This window comes from Neofelis nebulosa, chromosome 7, assembly GCF_028018385.1.
Source record: "Neofelis nebulosa isolate mNeoNeb1 chromosome 7, mNeoNeb1.pri, whole genome shotgun sequence".
Lineage (NCBI taxonomy): Eukaryota > Metazoa > Chordata > Mammalia > Carnivora > Felidae > Neofelis > Neofelis nebulosa.
In genome coordinates this window covers 40,546,840-40,567,388 of record NC_080788.1, presented here as the reverse complement: position 1 = coordinate 40,567,388, position 20,549 = coordinate 40,546,840, and the positions used below count along the sequence as shown (strand labels likewise).

The 20,549-nt window shown below is 47.5% G+C and overlaps 1 protein-coding gene across 4 annotated transcripts in view; it reads right to left on the bottom strand.

Moving 5' to 3' along the window:
* Nucleotides 1-20,013, bottom strand: part of PARP16 (poly(ADP-ribose) polymerase family member 16) — a 29,207-nt gene extending 9,194 nt beyond the window's left edge. The window contains exons 1-6 of one of the 4 annotated variants that reach the window (XM_058737363.1): nucleotides 19,906-20,013; nucleotides 18,852-19,153; nucleotides 7,948-8,085; nucleotides 5,453-5,659; nucleotides 2,264-2,435; nucleotides 487-628 (exon numbers count right to left, since the gene is read on the bottom strand). In XM_058737363.1, coding sequence (XP_058593346.1) covers nucleotides 487-628; nucleotides 2,264-2,435; nucleotides 5,453-5,659; nucleotides 7,948-8,085; nucleotides 18,852-19,025 — 833 coding nt within the window. In that variant the 5' untranslated portion in view covers nucleotides 19,026-19,153; nucleotides 19,906-20,013. Of the gene's footprint in view, nucleotides 1-486; nucleotides 629-2,263; nucleotides 2,436-5,452; nucleotides 5,660-7,947; nucleotides 8,086-18,851; nucleotides 19,719-19,905 lie in introns of those variants that run through there. The other 3 variants (XM_058737365.1, XM_058737366.1, XM_058737364.1) reach the window with 3 other exon arrangements.
* Nucleotides 20,014-20,549: the final 536 nt, after the last annotated feature.

Sequence of the window (20,549 nt, the reverse complement as noted above, 5' to 3'; positions counted from 1 at the left end):
TCTTGTCTGCTGTTGAGTCCAACACCCTCATCTTGGACATAAAGATGAAGCATCTCAGGTCCAGAGAGGAGAAGTCACCGCAGGAAGTGACCAAGCAGAGTGGCACATATTCCCAATCAGCATCCAGGCACCACCCTGCCTCTTGGCTTAACCTAAATCAGTGCATTTCTGACTACAATCAGGAGCCTGGGTGGCTAAGGGGCCTCATGGTCTGGAGCAGCCAATTTGGCTTCGTTCGGTCCCTCATGTTATTTGTATTTACAAATCTCTCTGTCTTCTTCACTAGAACACAGTCCTCTCAGGGCCAGGACCGCATCTTATTCCACCTGTCTTCCTCACCCCTCACCGTGTGCAGCATAGTGTTTTATATATTTTACACATAGCTGAGGTCTAAGGCTGGGAGCAAGGGATGCTGATAACTAGGAACACAATACTCTCAGCATTTAGAATGTCTCCTGGACCTCTAGCAGGGCCCGTCCTCCTTACCTCTTGGGCTGCTTCTGGGAGTACACCAGAAGGTACTTCACTCGCAGGAGCTGGTTATTGGTGACCACAAAGTACTTTGGAGGGATGTCCCCGCCTTCACTATGTTTGATTCTTGCTCTCCTGCGATCTATCTCCTTAGAATCTGAATAAGGAGAATAAAGTACAACTTCACCAGGGGGAAATACAATAATAAAAAAAGCAAATTACAAACAGAAATAAGTCAAGCCTCCTGGTCATGAGGGTGGGAAAGCCCCAGCAGGGTGAGGAATGGCCTCAGCTGTATATGTGCTGTATGTGAAGCAGCACTAAAATACAGGAGAGTCTGACAAGCTGGACGAGGGGAAAAAGGAACAGGAAGATAAAAGGGAGACAAGGGGGAAAAAAACCTGCGTTGGAAAAGCAGAGGGAAGAAGCAGACTGATGGCCATAACAAAAAAATTATCTGGGCCTAGGTACAGGGCTTGACCCAAAACAAGTCTCTTAGGCATTTTAAATTAATCATTCTGGATTTTTGAGCTTCTTAGAACTCTTATGTTCCACGCTTTGTACCAAGATTTATTTAAAAAACAAAACAAAACAAAAAAACCTAAAACTTTCCTTTTAATAATATGATGAAGCTTTATAAAAACAAACAAACAAACAAACAAACAAAGCCAAAGCTGTGTGCAACAGTAGACTCTGCAAGGTTTTGTTTTGATGTTGATGTCACAGTTTGCTAACTTCCTAAGAATTATAAATGCAAAATATTCATGCTGCCTGGTGTGGAAGGGTAGTGTCAGACACGGGCCATTCCTCAGGATTCCAGTTGTTTTACATTAGAGGCCAGGAAGAGACAGTTTCCTCAATTCTCCTTTTCTCAGTGGAACCAACAGGCCACTTCTGGAGACTAGAATAACAGTTCTGCGACTCTTCTGCCTTTGCGGGCAAAACAGCAGGGCGCACAAGGCACAGACTCTAAGAGACATATCGGAGGAGTGGACTGAGCTCTAGCTAGTCATCCACTCCCCCAGAGAGTCCAGGATTTACTCTCTGTGGCCTCAATTGCCTCTCACATCCTCTGGGGGCTCAGGCACATACCAGAGTAGCCTGGAGGACAGGGTCTGGATCCACGTCTTTAGCTTCTATTTAGTGAATACCTACTGAATGTCAAGTAGGTTTCAGGCTCTCTGCAGGTATCAGGTGCCCAAGAGTGACTAAAACTCACTTTCTGCCTTCAAGGAGCCCACACTCTGGCCTCACACGCTCCCTTTTATCTGTCAAATCTCACTTCCTCCCGGGGCACCTGGGTGGCTCAGTTGGTTAAGCGTCTGACTTTAGCTCAGGTCATGATCTTGCCGTTCGTGGGTTCAAGCCCTGTGTCAGGCTCTATGCTGACAGCTCAGAGCCTAGAGCCTGCTTCAGATTCTGTGTCTCCCTCTCTCTTTGCCCTTCCCCCCTCTCTCTCAAAAATAAATAAACATTAAAAAAAAATCTTACCTCTCCCCAAAGTTTCCCCTGAATACTTGGACCTACAATGTTTGATTGCACCTTCCTGTGAGCTGCCCTTGTGGACCTCATCAGCCTCCTCACATGGCACTCTGTGCTCACCACCTTGTAGTAAGTGCTCAATCCCCAAGGAGACTGTTCACTCCTTGAAGGCAAGCCCCTGTCCCACATTGCTTTGGACCCAGCTCATCCCTCTGCATGCAATGGGTGATCCACCCAACAGATGGGTCAACGGCAAGAGCCTACACACTCAGAGGCCTGCAGCCTAGGTCCAGGCCAAGTCCTCACTCACCCTTCTTCTTCATTTGGCACTTGACATCTGGATGATCAATGACTTCACACACAGCCACACAGCTGAGGATGGGGCCAAGGAGGCTGTGCTGCCATCCAAGGCCATGAGGGCTATAAATGAGGGCCAGGCTCAAGTCACTGGTGAGGTAGGTCCCTTCCCCAAACAAGGATGTCTGGAATGGCAGAGGTCAACAGAAAAGAAACAAGGCTGGGTGAATGTAAAATTGGCACAGCAAGCTGACACAGGTCTTTCTTCAACAGAGTTGTAAATACAAAATTCTCAAGCCTCTTTATCCCCAGTAAAAGGCATATAATATCAAATTATTCTATGACATCATCACAGGGTTATTAGTAAACCCATTCCTATCTGATGACAGTTTAACTAATTGTGGATGTGCCCACCTAGCCCAGAAAACTAGCAGTTCCTATGGTCAAGGTTGAGTGAGAAAAACATAGGTATAAGAGTCCAAACAGACCTGAGTTTGAATCCTGACTATACCTCCAACGAGCTGGCAAGTTACATAAACTCTCTCAGTCTCAGTTTCTACATCTGTAAAATGGTGATGTTAGTATCTCCTCTATAAGGTTGAGGATGATTCAATGAGATAATGTACATAAAGCATCGAGCAGGACATCTGACACATCGGAGGGGTGGGCGTTTATATTATAATGTATTAGCAATTCCTGTTACGTGAACGCATTTAGCATGGTTACACCAATGGCCTTGCAAAAACAAAGTCACACACTTATGCACAGCGAGAGGGATCACACCTGAAGATGGAAGTAATCTAAGTCGCTACTTGAAAAAGAAATGAAGCTCTCAGACAAAAAACTGTAACCAAATAGGGCAGGCCTATATTAGGGACATGGTAAGTTTTACTCTGTGTTGGTGTCAACCAAGGAGATGTCCAAAATCTAGGAGGCAGGTCCCTAACGGTAGGTGCTAACTTGATGTCCTCCATGAAGGAGCATGTCAGATGAGAGAAAAGGATATCAGGAGACATACCTACAAGTTGAGACTACAGCAGGCAGAGCAAATACATCTTTTGCCCACGGTAGACCATGGCCAAGGGTCTATAATCAACCATGATGGCCAGCATAAAAATATCAATCATGGCACTCATTCATACTGACTCAGAATCCTTCTCAACACAACATCTCAGGTAGCTGTTACCAATGGATGGAATTTGAAATTCAAGTTCAAATTCAATTGCTATCTTTTGGCTGCAGTATTAGGATCTGTTAAGTGAACTCAAACTGCTCTCTGAACAGCCTATGCTTGGGAACTGAGAAATGTCCTATTCAGTGGCACTGGGCTTCTACAATTCTCAGCTGGTTAGGTGAAGCTTAGGGGAAATGAAACAAGCCTTTGCTTTACCTTTGGGAAGCCCCTTGCCAAGTTGGGCAGTGTCCCCATGTCTCAAAAGCTGACACAGACCTTCTCCAAGGACCCTGGGTGTTGTCTGATCTGACTCTACACCCATTCTAAGCTATAGCTGCCATATATACACAGACTAGACTCCATAGACTCAAGAGCCTTGAGCGAGACTGCTGTAAGCAGAGGCGCACCAGAGTGGGAAAGCTGGGGTATCTGTACCATGAAAACAATCTCACAGCTTCAACTGGCAAGTAGGCTCCCTCAAGCAAGCCCCTCACTGAAAACCCAGACAGAAGCAGCCAAAAGAGCATCCGCTTTACCAAAGGACTCCGAGAAGATGTCTCTAAGCAGCAAACTCCCTGGACACTGAAGAGAAGGTCTGGTGTAATCTTCAGGCAACTTCTCCAAGGCCAGTTATGCTGTGAAGCAGAGCCCCCCCAGATTCCAGTAGCCTGGCCATAATAATAGGCCGAGAGCCAGTATAAACAGGCCCGTCATCGTACAAAAAACCCAACTGCACGCTAATCAGCTACAGTAGTGTTGGAAGTCTCTCTAGCCTCAGGGCTGCATCAGCCACAACGGAGCCCATGGCCATGGAGCCAACCCCTCAGACGAGGCAGATGTTGGCATGACTAGGGAAAGGCTGCAGCCCTGCCACTAGCCTAGATTCCCTCTCCATCCACCTATAAAAGCAGTCATTGCTTTCTTAGGGTCTAAGAACGGGAAGAGCCCTTTGCATATATAAACTTTTTAATCCTCTCAGCACACGAGACTGTGGGTGATAACGTCCTATTTTACAGATGAGGACACTGAGGCTCAGAGAGGTTAAGCAATTTCCCAGGACAGAGAGTGGCTAAGGTGGTCTTTCTGGCTCCTATGTGTACTTGTCTTCCTATACCTCACTAAGAGCCAAAATAAATGCCACCAGAGAAGGGTGAGTGACACTGTTTTGACTCCAAAAAAAAGGGAGGAAAGGACCTCTCCTTGGAGCATCCCTCAATATTTCTAAGGACTGATTCTGTTGGACTGTCCCCTAGGCAAGTGCTTCTCAAACTTCAGACAAATCACCTGGTGAGCTTGTTAAAGTCATCTCTGATCATGTGGTCTGGGGTGTGCCTGAGATGTCGTATGTCTGACAAGCTCTTGGGTGATGTGGCGCAGCTGGACGAGGGACCATGCTGAACAGGGAGGGTTGGATACATAGTGGGATTACCTGGCTTTTATTTATTTTTTTAATGTTTATTTATTTATTTTGAGAGAGAGACAGAGCACGAGAAAGGGAGGGGCATAGAGGGAAAGAGAATCCCAAGCAGGGTCCATGCTGTCAGCACAGAACCTGATGAAGGGCTTGATCTCATGAGCTGTGAGATCATGACCTGATCTGAAATCAAGAGCTGGATGCTTCACTGACTGAGCCACAGGTGCCCCATGGGATCCCCTGGCTTTTAAAGCATACTGTTATCTGGGCCCCACACCAGAGATTCTGATTGAATTCTTCTGGGATACAGCCAAGCATTGGGATTTTTAAAAGCTTCCCAAGTGATTCTAAATGGGCAGCCAAGGTTGGGAACCATCTTTAAATCCATAGTTCTTAAACTGTAATCAGTACAGGAATCACACAGAGATCTTGTTAAAATGCAGGTTCTAATTCAGAAGGTCTAGGGTGGGCTCAAGATTCTGCATTTTCACAGGCTCCCAGGCGCTGGTCTGCAGACCACACCTGAGTGTGGCCTCAGTGAACCTATCCCCCCCAGCCTCCCCCAGGCAACTCCCCAGGGTTCTGACCCTCATGTCATTAGGCTTAGGCCCCACCTTGTTCAGGTGGCAATGCAGCCCATTGTGGATGATGGAATGGAAGTTTTCGAGGCGGCTCCCGTGGAAGGCGTAGATTAGGTCTCGTTCTCCTTTGGTCTCATAAAATTTGGCGTTCGCTGGGTTGGAGTACTCAATTTCAAACAGGAAGTCCGGCACGGGGACAGGCGTGTGAGGGGCACCGGTCAGCTTTTGGATCTTTTCGAACTTGAAAACATGTAGGAAGTCGCAATTTTATTGGGGAAGCTGTTAAGTTGTGCTGCCAAAATGGCCTCCTAAAGCTTTGGGCTTAATTCCTATGGGGTCTGCTCACGAGAACTAGTTTCATGAGAATAAAGATAACAATTTATAAATAAGCTTAGAGCTTCTAGTTCAAGATTACTTTCCTATAATAATGTTTTTCCCCACACTAGGCCAAGAAGCACAAACTGCTCCTTTGAACTAGACACCACCCCTAGTTTTCATAACACTGTCACATCCCTTTCCTGCACTCTGTCTTTACAATAGTCTCAGGAGGTAGAAAGGTGTGATCAGTTGCAAAAATGGCCAAAACCTTTCCACTCATCCTTGTCTATCACACCTCTGTAATGTGAGTCTGCAGGTAGAATTCCAGGACTCCATCAAGATGTGGCACCTCTGTGCCACCTTGAATCTGGGCTTGGCCATGTGACTTGCTTTGACCAATGGGACCTTGGCAAATATATAGCAAACAGACTTTGAAAGGGCTCACCCTTAACCATCTGCTGCTGGGAACGCTTCACTGCCATGTGAATGAGCCCTGCTAGCTTTCAGGAGGGTGACAGTCTCGTAGAGGAGGGCCCAACCACAGCAGCCACCCCAGCGGAAGATGGAGACATGTGAGACATACCAGCTGAAGACTGAGACACTAGATCATCCTGCCCCACCCAGAAGAACAATCCAACTCACTCACAGAATCATGAGAAACAATCAAGGTTGTTTTAATCAAGGTTTTTGGAATGATTTGTCATGCCACAAAACCTATTGATACAGAAGAATGAGCTCTTCCTAAAAGGCAATAATCCTTTTCAAGGCAGAGATGACATCTTTTCAGTGATTTCTAAACAGTAAGTCATAGACCAAAGCCAATCTGTGGCAAAGTTTTCTCTGGGTTGTGTTTAAATGAGAAAAATAAGGACAATGTAACAGATAGATTTATACTGCTGTAAGGTTGCCTGCCATCCTTTCTTTGGAAGAATTGTCCTTTTTTTGAGAACATCCTCCTTTTTTATATTAAAACATCCTTTTATAAAGTGATGATACATGGCAGCCTCACGTCCTTACTTGGACATGATAAAAGGCTGAAAACCCTCACTCCATATGGCGCCAACACTCCATATTTTAATGGAACTTAACTGGTCCATAATGAAAAGTCAAGGAGTCGCACTGCCTTATCTACTTTACCTACAGCAGCCAACATCTAGCAGGTGCTTAATACTCACATGAAGAATGAATAAATCTAAATTTAGCAGATGACAAAAGTGAAACCCAGGGATCATCTAGCAGTTAGCAACCCAGCATGGACTTGAATAGGGATCTCCTGACTCCCACTGTGGGACTCTGTGTGTTATTTACCATTTACCAACAGAGATGGACGTCCCTAGACACCAGAATCAAAGGTACCAAATTCTATGCCACTTAAGGAGGATTTCTGTCTTGAGCAGGAGCTTGTAAAATTAAATGTTCTTAAAATAAAATTAAGTAAAGACCAGTACAGATAAACCCCCACTGCTGCTCAGAGAAAAGAGCACCAGATCAGGGATCTGCCTTCCTACACTCAGGTTCCTGCCATCCCAGTCTGTCCCTGGGAGATCCTGGACAGGCAAGGGAAACCGAATTACAGAATGTCTGATCTGTGCCAGAAACTGTACTGGGGGTGGCATACATTCTATCATAGCTCCCCTCTGAGTTAGCTATTAATATTCACAATTTATAAATAGGGAAAAGGAGACTCAATAATGGATGGAAGTGGGATTTGATCCCAGAGCCTAAAGTTTTCCATTACTTCCGGTTCTGCCTCTCTGTTTCCTAACAACTGGATGAGGCCAATGTTTCTTAAGGTGTGGTCAAGGGTGCACCCTTACTGGATTTACCTGGGGTGCTTGTGATACCCAACATTTACTGAGCCCTTAGCAGAATGCCTTAAGGCATTCTTCTAAATGTGAAAAGTCATTCAATTCTCACAGCTAGTTCCCTGTGGAAGTATACTATTATTGTTCCCATTTTATAGATGAGGAAACTGAGTTAATGAAATGCACCCAGTAACCTGCACCAGGTACACAGTAAGAGGGGGAACACAGGTTTGCACTGCCAGTGTGCAAGTTCCTGAGACCACTCCAGACACAGAATCAGCATCTCCCAGGGCAAGGTCCAGGAATATGTATTTTCAACAAGCTTCCCAGGCCATTCTGGTGCACAAGGAGGTCCCAGAGCCCTTTAGCTCTAGGAATGTGCTGTCCTACAGACCAAAGTCTCACCTCTGACTTCCCTGCACTGTGGATTGTCAGGACCTTTGAGGATAAAATCCAGCTCACCAGATCCCTGGCACGTTTGTCTTTGTCTCCGGAGGACTGGAGAAGTTCTTTCAGGTTGGGTAGCTTGCTGGCATCTGCAAGCTGAAAAGAGGAAAAATCTCCATTAGCAAGGATCTGGAACCAAATGATAACTAGGGGGCCCTCTGGTGGTAAAGCATAGAATTGCACTCCTTTCATGTTTCAAGGAATTTCTTAAGAAGAAAGGTGTACCTAGGTGTGGATTCCCTTTCCAAATACCAAACTCTAAAAGCTCTGAATGCTGAAACATTGTTTTGTAACTCATTTGCTATAAAACCTGACCTGAGATGATGTGAGGTTCACTTAGTCTTTATTTTTAAAATCTTTTTTTTAAAGATTTTTAAAAAATCTTTGTTTTAATAGACAGAGTTTATTTATTTTTGGGAGAGACAGAGCGTGAGCATGGAGGGGCAGAGAGAGGACACAGAATCCAAAGCAGGCTCCAGGCTCCAGGCTCTGAGCTGTCAGCACAGAGCCCGACGCAGGACTCGAACCAATGAACCACGAGATCATGACCTAAGCCGAAGTCGAACGCTTAACCTACTGAGTCACCCAGGTGCCCTTAATCTGTACTTATCCCACTTCCTATTACTATTGATGTGATACATTTTGCTGCAGGAATATTAATGTCTGATTATGGAATACCACCTTGCTGGAGGAGTCACCAAATACATGGTATATACAAGTGTGGATAAAGGGCTATCAAGGCCTTTTCCCTTCAGCATCAGTTAACCTCCCGTCAACCTGTCTCCTGGAGACCAGATGGAAGTAGTACGTCAACTACGTACATAACCAGGCAACACTCCTTATGGTAAAAATGACCCAGGATGGTAAACTGGACCTGGACTGGAAGAAACTATGAGTGGGCAATCCATGGCTTTGGGTTTCCCTGAGTGTGGTGACTTTTTGTGAGGACTCTGGCAGCTGTGTCTACGGTGTTCTTACAAGAGAGCTCAGCCCCTGTGGAACATGGAGCTTCATTTAGGTAGGCACTCCCCCACCCCGCTCCTTACACCTCAGCTGTCACTCTCAGGAGGTAAAGACAAGCTCCTGGACCTCTGTGTGGGCTGCTATGGGGACTTAAGCAAGAACAGAATGCCGATGCTGCCCTGCAGTGAGTGTCATTGTCTCCAAGAACCATCCTGTTTAGGCTGGTGCCCCATGTGAACAGTCAGGAAGTTTAGTTGTGTGGGTGCAACACATTATTACCTTTGTAAAATTGGGCAGAATCTGAATTGAGAAACACATCTGATGCCAGGATTTCTTATAAGGGACAGGGGACCTGGATTTACAGAAAGCTACAAGGTTCTATAGCTTTTGCTCAGAAATTACAGCTCACTAGGAGCCAAATCTCTCCAGCATGGCATTTAAAACACTACAGACTAATGTTGAGTGAACATAGCTTGGGTTGTACCACCTCCAAGCTTTGCTCATTCAGTCCCCTGGGATGCTCCTTCCTCCACCTCTACTAACCCAGGCACCCCTCTCTCCTCTAAACCCGAAACCCCTCAGTCCCAATAATCCCTCCCCTGTATGGCTAAGACTCCTGGAGGCTGAGGACTATCTTGCGTTTTCCTTGTTCTTTCTTTTTTTTTTTTTAACATTTATTTATTTTTGACAGAGAAAGAGAGAGAGAGAGAGACAGAGCATAAGTGGGGGAGGGGCAGAGAGAGAGAGGGAGACACAGAATCGGAAGCAGGCTCCAGGCTCTGAGCTGTCAGCACAGAGCCTGACATGGGGCTTGAACTCAGAACTGTGAGATCATGACATGAGCCAAAGTTGGACGCTCAACTGACTGAGCCACCCAGGTGCCCCTATCTTGTGTTTTTCTAATTCTCTTTCCTGGGTGTAGAGGAAAGAGCAGACAGATCTGGGTTTGAATTCCTGGTCTGTAGGCAAAGCACTGGACCTCAGGACCTGAGGCTGTACCTCAAACTCCTCTAACACAGAATCCCCGCTGCTTCCATGTCAGGTTGCCAAGAAGATGAAAGAAAGTAGTAGATCTAAACATGTCCATTTCTTTTCTTCTCCATTTGTCTAGAAAGCTGGCTGTTGCTGACCTTGAGGATTTTGTTTCTTAACTCTGTTGTAGAAAATCAGAAACATTTCAGGATTGCTTTATTCCTGTCTCTATTTCCAAAGAATCAATCACTAGCCTCAGACTTCTAATACAACAATCTCTATATGCCTTGTGGAGCATCAGTGAGGATCCAGTTAAAAACCGTGGATGTGTGGGTGTGTAAATGCTCCATGAGTATTGCTGCTCCACAGTGGGGGAGTCAGAAAGGTAAAAAATTATGACTGAAATCTATTCCTTGCCATAACAAAGATGTATACTAACTACTAAGGGGACCAGGCAGGACTTTTGCTAAGTGAGGGCTGGGGGAATAAGGGGTTGTCAGGAAAGCTTCACAGAGGAGATGCCCTGTGACCTGGGCTTCAAATGCAAAGGAGCAGAAGCAGGAAAGTACGGTGTGTAGTCAGGGAGATGGATGGTGACTTGGTGAAGTGTGCAGGCTCTTGTCCCAGGCAACCTGGGTCTAAACCTGGGCTCTTAAACCCCTACTAGCTGTGTGACCTGGGTGAGTCATTTGACCTCTCCTGTGAACTGTCAGACCTTGAATCCTGTGTGTGTCTCAGTTTCCTCGAACATACAATTTGGATAGTATTAGTAGCCTCTTCACGAGATCCCTGTGAAGGTTAATCAGGTTAAACAAACACCGCGTTAGAGCAGTAGGAGGGTATTAAGTGCTCTTGTGTTAGTAGGAGTGCCACAACTGTTGTCCTCCTTAGCTGCAGGGAGTTCCATGTGGCTGGAGGCTAGAGTATGGGGGAGGGGTCTCCAGAAGGAACAGGAGTGAGAAGGTAACATCAGTCTATGAAGGCCTTGACCCACCTTGCGGATTCGGGGCTTTGTTCTATAGGCAATAGAGAGCCACTGACAGTACCCTCCGGGGGCCATCCCCACAGCCTGCTACCTGCACAATCCAGAGGACACCCCTCAGCAGCCTGTGGCCTCCTCTGACCTTCTTTTCTACTCCTGATCCACACTTGTTATCCCAGAGCCAGAGCTCAGCCCTCCTTCCCACGATTACTGTCCCCATCACTCCTGTTCTCAAATCCCACCTGTGAGCCACAGCCCTTGCCAATAGTCCAGAACACAGGGAGCAGCAAAAGGACAGTTAGCTAAGCCAGGCCCCTTTTATGGGTTCAGTCTGGGAAAGTGGGAGACATCCCTCCTGGCTCTGAGCTGGACCTTGGCCTCCCCCTGGAGCAAGATCTCTTCCAGAACCCACGCCCTCTCAGTGCTACCTGCCCAGATAGGGCCCCTGTGTGTCCTGCCCACTTTGTCCACTCTTTTTTTTTAATTTTTTTTTTCAACTTTTTTATTTATTTTTGGGACAGAGAGAGACAGAGCATGAACGGGGGAGGGGCAGAGAGAGAGGGAGACACAGAATCGGAAACAGGCTCCAGGCTCCGAGCCATCAGCCCAGAGCCTGTCGCGGGGCTCGAACTCATGGACCGGACCGCGAGATCGTGACCTGGCTGAAGTCAGACGCTTAACCGACTGCGCCACCCAGGCGCCCCTGTCCACTCTTTAATCCCTCAAACGACCTCCCGTATGTCCCATTTCACTTTTCAAGCTACTCTGAAAAATAAACCTTATCCAACAAGTTAACAGGAGTCTTCCTCTTATGACCAAAACCTGTCTGCATTTTGGCAGGGCCTTTGAGGAATGAGCCATATAAGTAAAGTTGCCCGATAAAATACAGTCTGCTCAGTTAAGTGTGAATTTCAGATAAACAACAAAATCAATTTTTTTAGTATAAGTATAACCTGTACAATACTGAAGGCATAATTGCACTTTCAAAATTATCTGTTACTTATCTGAAATTCAAATGTAACTAGGTGGCTTATCCTTACACTTCCCTTAACAAGACCCTTCTGCATCTGGTCTGGCTGGCCTCTCTGCCTAACACCTCTCACCACAAACTTCACACCTGCTGCCCCCATGCTGTTCATCAACTGCCCTATGTCTTTCCTCTATGCTTCTGCAGCTGCCTAGTGTAACATTTCACATCTTCAAGGCCAGCTCAAAGTCACCTCCCCTGTCCCTGACCACCCATGACTTCTGTGCTCCCCACCGCTCCATGCAGAATCCCATGCTGGTACTTGATTCTCTGGGGCCACCTCAAATCTGGTTGGGACAAACACTTCCTGAGGGCCAGCCACATCTTATGTATCCTGCTGGACCCCCTGCAACTGGCCTAGAAGCTGGCATGAAGTTCAGAACAAGAGAGTAACTGCTGCTATGTATTAAGGTCTTATCATGAACCAGGCACTGGGCTAGATGCCGTGCATGCATCATCTCATTTTATCCTCACAACAGCCTGTTTTTTTTTGTTTTTTTTTTTAAGTTTATCTATTTATTTTGAGAGAGACAGAGAAAGTGAGCGGGGGAGGCAGAGAAAGAGAGGGAGACAGAGGATCCGAAGCAGGCTCCATGCTCACAGCAGAGAGCCCGATGCAGGGCTTGAACTCGCCAACTGCGAGATCATGACCCGAGCCGAGGTTGGACACTCAACTGAGCCACCCAGGTGCCCCAATTCTTTATATCACGACAGCCTGTTTTAAAGGAGGGAGGAAACAGGTTTGGAGAACGTAAGCACCATGCTCAGGGCTGCACAGCTATTCATTCAATGGCAGGGCAGAGACATGAAGCCAGGCAGGCTGACTCCAGAGCCTGTTCTCTGGGAGTCTCTCCTACCAAATCAATGGAGAAATAAATGTATGTATGTATGTATTTTAAAGATTTTAAGTAATCTCTATACCCAGCATGGGGCTCAAACCCACAACACTGAGATCAAGAGTCACATGCTCCACTGACTGGGCCGGCCAGGCGCCCTTCAATGGAGAAATTTATAACGGACTATTTTAGCCCAAAGGAGCAATTCCAGCAGAACTTTAAGAGGCTGCTTGGGAAGCTAATACAACCAAGAGAGCTACTGGCTGAGCCTAAGCCCTGTCACAGGGACGGAGAAAGGTGTATGTAACTTGTAGAACGGAGCAGGGTCAGGAGGTGGAAAACCCTCCATGCAGACAAGAGTGACAAACCACAGTGCTTGACAGCAGAAGGCACTTACCAAAAACTTGACTGAGGAGAATGAGAGTTCAGGAGGAAGGAAGGCATTTCTGGGGGTTTAGGGGAGAAGGCAGAGGGGAGGGTTTACGGAGTGGCTAGGATGGGAGTGGTGGGGAGGATTCCAAGAGACAGAGCAGAGGGCACTCCCAGTGGTACAAAGCATGGTAGACAGGCAAAAGGTAGTCCCAGACTTAAAAGCACCCAGAGCCAGAGGGATGATGCAAATGAGTATGGGGGGAGTCTAGGAAAGCGAGGTGAGGACAGTGTTGAACTGGAACCCCCTGGCTTAACAAGGGACCCAGCCACCAACACCCAGCTGCAGCCAAGTTCTGCCGAAGGGTGACTTCTATCCAGGCTATGGAGCCTCAGATGTTTTTCTTTTAAAAAGAAATCACCAAACTCCTGCTTGTTCTTTTTTTTTTTTTTTTTAATTTCCCAATTTCTAAAAGGTCAGAAGAACAAATAAAGCGTGTCATCCCACAGACCACACTTTTGCAGCCTCTGCTGTGAGAAATAAAGAAGTATTTAGTTGGAGCAGGGGCTGAGGAGCCTGGGCAGGGCTTGAACAGTGGGCCATGCTGGGTGGTGGCAGGGGTTTGAGAAAAGAAGTGTCTCAGGAAACAGGTGGTTTGGGTAACAGAGAGGACAAGGGCAGGGAACCAGGAGGAGATGAGTGGAGGAAAGGGAGGGCCAATGACCCTGGAAAGAGACAACTCATGTCTTTGCTTTGAGTGAGGAAGTGACAGGGCAGCCCAGTGGGCACTCTGCAACCAGATCATAATCTCCTGATGAGGAGGCCTAAGAATGTGTTTACAGAAGCTGCCGTAGGTGATTCTTATCACTAGGAAAAGGTGGGGATACTCAGGTTTAGTTATTAAGCAGAAGGGCTGACAGCAAGAAAGAAAAACATCTGGAAAAAAAAAAAAAGATCCTTGTCTAGGAAGATGCCAGAGGTCATAATTACTAGATGTGGGTGGAGGTGCTAAAAGGGAATGAACCAAGAATCTTGTTAAAATGTAGGTATTGATTGGGTAGGTCTGGGGTGGGGCCCAACATTCTGCACTTCTAACTAGCTTCCAAGTGATGCCGATGCTGCTGGTCCTCAAGCACACAATGGGTGGCAAGGGTCTGGAATTGATACAAAGGAGCCATTCCTCCTGACCTCCTACCCTCAGAAAGGGTCTTCAGGCTAATGGTGAACCAGGGCATGATATTTACGGGGGGAAAAACAAAACAAAAACCAGTTGTGACGCCAATGACAAGATTCTGTGTCAAGTGACTCAGGAACATGAACTGTGCCCAGGATAGCTCAACCTGAAGTTTGGGAGCCAATGGTCATGGCTACAGGACATCCCAAGAATCTTAGAAATGCTCTGACCTGATAAGAGCTTAGCCAACCCTTTTCCCAAGGAACAAAGTCAGAAACCCTCAGCTGGAGGCAATCAGCACATACCTAATTTGATTCTTCAAATATCTGATAAGCAGCTCTCAGGCCAGGCCCTGGGAATACAAAGAACTCCCAGTGCAAAATCAAAGAGCTGACTCAGAATAGAAATGTCCTGGAGCACCTGGGTGGCTGAAGGGCATGATCTCACAGACTGTGGGTTCGAGCCCAGGTTTGTGGGTTCAAGCCCTGTGTCAGGCTCTGTACTGACAGCTCAGGGCCTGGAGCCTGCTTTGGATTCTTGTGTGTGTGTGTGTGTGTGTGTGTGTGTGTGTGTGTGTGTGTGTGTATCTCTCTCTCTCTCTCTCTCAAAAATAAATATTAAAAAAAAAAAAAAAAAAAAAGAATAGAAATGTCCTCCAAATAAGGCATGAGAGGTAAGAGACAATTTGGGTGCTGTGATGAAATAAGGCCAGAGCCATTCCTAAAGCCAAAGCTTGGTTCAGCAAGGGATGTTCCCAGGAAAGCAACAGTCAATAAAGTAATTCAGCCAGAGTCCTAAATTTTGGAAACTGCAACACATGTGTGATAGGTGTGTAATGACACCTCATAGTGCTGAGAAAATGAATTAAAAGTGGCTGAAAATGATACAATGAAAATGAAATGAAATGAAAGTGTTCCCAAGTGCTTCAGCTAACAATAAGAGACTTTTTAACAGCTCCCTACCTTCCTTCTTTAGCTAACCACAATATAATCCAGAAGGACAACTCTGGACCTGATTCCATTTTCTTTAAAAACTAACCTTTGAGGGGTGCCTGGCTGGCTCAGTAGGTCGGTGGAGCCTGTGGCTCTTGGTCTCGGGATCGTGAGTTCCAGCCCCGTGTAAGGGGGGGTGGGGGGGGTAGAGTTTACTTAATAATTTTAAAAAGCTAATCTCTGGATCAGATACAGGTCCAGATGCCAAGTTCTCTGCATCTTTCCTGTAATTCATGTAACACGTGGCAAAACGAAACCTAAAGTATACTTATTTAAGAATGTGTGCATGCCCCCAGCCATCGACATGCCAGGCCCTGCCTGGTGAGTGGCTTTCTCCTGAGAAACTGCTCATTAAAACCATGCCTACAGACAGCCAAGAAGCTGTTCAGCCTGGGCTAGTTTCCCTAACAATGGTGCCCATATAAGGAATATGGCGACAGAACAAGGTGGTAAGAATCTGTCCATGTTTCTCCAGTGGCCCTCAAGAGAAAGGGTGCACTGTCTAGAGGTGGCACAGTGCGCCCCATGGCTGGACAGTCTGTCACTATAAAGGAGTGGCTATTTGGGGCTACCTGAATTGCCAATGCTCTCCCAAGGGACTTACAGGTATGAGAGGAAGGAAGGAAGTGCCTTAAACTGAGAGCACAGATACCTATGGGGAGGGATGTGAAATCGGGTGGGCTCTATCAGGGGCACTTTTCCTTTATTGGTATCGTTTGTATTTTTTTTTTTAATTTTTTTTTTTTAATGTTTTATTTATTTTTGAGACAGGGAGAGACAGAGCATGAATAGGGGAGGGTCAGAGAGAGGGAGACATAGAATCTGAAACAGGCTCCAGGCTCTGAGCTGTCAGCACAGAGCACGACGCGGGGCTCGAACTCACGGACCGCGAGATCATGACCTGAGCCGAAGTCGGCCGCCCAACCGACTGAGCCACCCAGGCGCCCCTCGTTTGTATTTTTTATAACAAAAATATATCCAACCACTATTTGCAAAATTAAATTTTATGGGCCTCTGGCTGGCTCAAAGAGTACAACTTTTGATCTCAGGGCCATGAGTTTGAGTCCCACCGTGGGTGTAGAAATCACATAAGTAGGGGTACCTGGGTAGCTCACTTGGTTAAGAGTCCAACTTCGGCTCAGGTCATGATCTCACGTCCACAAGTTCAAGCTGCGCATGGGGCTCTGTGCTGACAGCTCAGAGCCTGGAGCCTGCTTCAGATTCTGTGTCTCCCTCTTTCTCTGCCCCTCCCCTGCTTGCACTCTGTCTCTCGCTTTCACTCTCTCAAAAATAAATAAACATGAAAAAAAACTTTAAAAAAACATAAATGAATACTCTTTAAACAAATTTTTATAGAGTGTGAAGAAATCCAAACAATTACAAAGCTCCCTTTGCATTCATCCCATATTCATCAAACAAACCTTATTCTTTTTGCCAAGAAGACAGGAAAAGAGCACACTGAACATTCTAGTCCACTTGGATGTTTCTTGGTAAAAATTAACAAGGTGCATTGTAGGGTACCATCTCTAGTGAGTTTGGTTCCTCTGACCCCAATCTCTCCTCCTCTGTCTACCCATCCTGAACAGATCCTCCTCTCACCCTGCCACCCCAGGGGTCTTTCAGAAATGCATCCTGGATCTCACCAATACCCTCCCCTGTCCAAGAATAAAATCAACACATCTTGGTAAGACATGCTCAGTCCTCTTTACTCCAGTCTACCTCATCTCTTCGTGTTCCCCCACGAGAACCACACTAAAGTACAGACTTGTCCTTCTCGATGAGCACCTGGCTTTCTGCCCATCCTGATACTCCTTCTAGAATACCCCTTTCCTCTTCTCTGCTCCTTCGATTCCTCCATGTCCCTAGGGACTCATCATGCCATCAGCCACTGCCTCTACTTAATGCTGCCTGACTCCAGTCCACTATCAAGGACTGGGATTCTGGCTCTGGACTCCCATATTATATATATAGAGCTTACCCACAGTACAGCTGAACACCTTGTTAACCTCTCCTTGAGTCTTTAATTCTGCATCCTTAGCACCTGGCCCACAGAAGGCATATCATCTACTGACAAAAGCGAAGGAAGTTTCATCCCCAAGGCTCTGGTATCAGAAACTCACAAAATTGAACATCTGAATTTTCAGAATAAACCATGGGGGAAGTCAGTTGGCTTATCTTTCTCCAAACTCCTGCTCCCTGTACTCTGAAATACCTGTGCACTGTGGTGTTCTTAACACATCCCCAGCCTGGGCTGCAATGGACAAGAGGCTGGGTCTTTGTCCCTAGACCTCCTGAGAGTGATAGCAAAGAGGGAACCCAACACTGACCACCTCATCAGAGAAAATTCTAAACATCTGTTGATTCTAAACATCTCCCTTAATCTTTAACATAGTTCATAACATTCATTGACTTTTTAAAAGTTTGTTTACTTTTGACTGTGTGAGAGTGGGAGAGGGGCAGGGGGCAAGGGGGACTGAGGATCTGAAGTTGGCTCACTGACAGCAGAGAGCCTGATGCAGGGCTCAAGCTGACAAACCGTGAGATCATGACCTAAGCAGAAGTCGGATGCTTAACCAACTGAGCCACTGAGGCACCCCAAATGATTTCTTTTTAATGTTTAACTAATTTTGATTTCTGGGAGAAATCCACTCTGTTAATGAAGAATTCTTTTTATACACTGCTAGATTCAGGATCATAATACTTTATAGAGGATTTCTACACTTATACTCCTGAGTGACATTGGCCTATAATTTTCTTTTCTTGTATTTACCAGATTTAAATCAAGGTTATACTAGCTTCTTTTTCAATACTCTGGAAGAATTTTACACAAAGTTAAACTGGAAACACTTAGTCCCTCATTGCTTGGTAGAATGCACCAAGGAAACCAGCTAGGCCTGGAGTTTTCTTTAAGGGAAAATCTTTACTAATTCAATGTCTTTAATGATTATAGGTTATTTTGATTTTCTCTTTCTTTTAGAATCAATTTTGGTAAATTACATTTTTTCTAGGTAATTCCAAATATTTGAATTACAAAGACAATTGATACCTGGAATGCTGACCTTTAGGTGAACTCTGTAAGAAATTAAGTGCCTTATGATTCATAGGAGAATAACAGCTTACATGTGTACTGTATGTTACAGTTTATAAAAGTACTGCCCATATATAACCTCATTTGAAGTCTGGGTATCTTTAGTGATTTTTGGTATCTTATTATTGGCAAAGGGATGGGTAAGTTCTGATTTAGCAGAACCATCTGATTCAGATCAACACCCTACTGTTGGCCATGCTAGGAAATTTTGTGGAGGTCTATGCAACTACTGAATTCTTCACTTCACTCCTGGGAGTCACTTGTCATGAACAAGGCAGACACCAAGTGTGTCGATATTAGGGTATGGGTGAGTATTCTGAGTTCATGGAAACCTTCCCTAAGGCCTAGCTAGGAACGTTAAGTCTGGGGGCTGGTATGTTTACTAATACGGGTCCCCAGGCCACGTGGCCTGGGATGCAGAGGACAGCACGGGAAGGGGTGGAAGGAAGCACACTCACCAGGGCCTCAAAGTCCTTGCAGTCGTGGCGGGCATAGGACGTAGGGAAGGGCCGCAGCACTGAGTCGCGCTTGTAGCTCTGCAGCGCCGAGGCGAAGAGGCTGCAACGGAGGTCAGCGGCCAGCATGTCGCGGCCCACCGCCTCCCTGACGGCCGCCCAGCCTGCTGGCTGCATCCGGGTGGCGGCGCGTTGCCGGGGGAGACGCGCGGGTCACGGGCTAGGGCCGAGCCTGCGGTCAGCGCGGAGCTGGGCCCAGGGACAATGGGCCAGAGGAGACCAGGGTTCCCAGGCCCGGGGTGGAGCTAGGCCGAGGGAAGAGCGACCGGGGTAAGAACGTGCTGACGAGTGTCTTAGGCGGGGGGCCGGGCCGGTGTGCTCGCTGCCCGAGGAGACCCACCAGGCGAGTAGAGGCACCCGGCTGGGCCCGCAGGTCAGCCTAGGGGGTTGGGCCTGGGGATAATGGGGCCCGGAGGGGGGGTGTCCCAGGCCTGGGGGAGGGGCTATGACATGGGATGAGACGACAACGGCGGGAACGTGCTGACACGTGTCCTCTGCAGGAGCCTGGGGCGGGGGGAGGGAGGACACCCCCAGGGGGAAGCCGAGGAAGACCCCCCTCCCCCCTCCGCTCCGGGCGAAGCTGCGGTGCCGCCCGTGCCTTCCTGTTCCGCCTCCAGTACGGCGCCTCCGAAGCTCCGGCGCTCGCCCGGCTGCCCCCGGCGCCGCCTGCGTTCCGCCTGCCGTGCACGTCCGCTCGTGGTGCCCTGCCTGCGGGATGGACTCCGGGGCGGACGCCCGGCTGCGCGCCCTGGCCTACAACCCCTAGCTGCCACGCTCCCCACGCTGCTCCGCGCTCCTCCCAGCCCAGCCGAAGGCCCGCCCCTTCCCGCGCCCTCCTCCTCGCTGGTGCCGGGTGTGTCGCCCCGCGAGACCCGGAGGGTCCCCAGACGCAAGGTGTGCGGCCCCGGTGGAGTCGCCTACGCCCCTGCGTGCTGTCCTCACAGAAGCCCTTGCTGGGGACTAGCCCGGGCGCCCTTTGACCCGCCCTTGGATTTACCTTTGTTCAAGCTTCGTGGACTGAGCCTGTTTGTCTCGCCTGGGGAATTGCTAACGACCTAGGCCTCCTGAATCGTTTCCCTCCAAAACTGGCAGCGCCATTTAACACGTCTTAAAGTGCTGCACTGCTTACCCACAGCCAGATGGGGGTGAATCTGGAATTCACATCCAAGTCTGAAAACCAAAAGACCTTTCCTCGGCTTTTCAACCTCCAGAATTCACTGCATTGCTTGTCTCTGGCCTCTCATGGGTGTGGCAAGATTTTCCTTTGGGGTCTTGTCAGAAAGACAGCCTGGCAAAGAAAGTAATGGGGGAAGCCAGAGGGGAAATTGACCTAACTGCAGGAGGGAAGGGACTAGATTCCCAATTCACAACCCCAATAGAGAAAACCCCAGTTTGGCCTCATGGTCACATGGAAATCTAAGCACAAGTAATTGCTAATTCCTAGACCATGAAGCCGGTCTCGGTACCATGCCCCCAACTCCCATACGCCAGCATCCTCTGAGAGAAGCGCTTCCCCTCCTTCCCTGTCCAGGATGAGCAGGACTCTGGGTTCAGGGAAGAGGTGGTCCATGACTTTGCACTGTATCTATGACTTCGGGAGGAAGAACAATACCGGATTCCCAGACACCACATGGCTTCCCA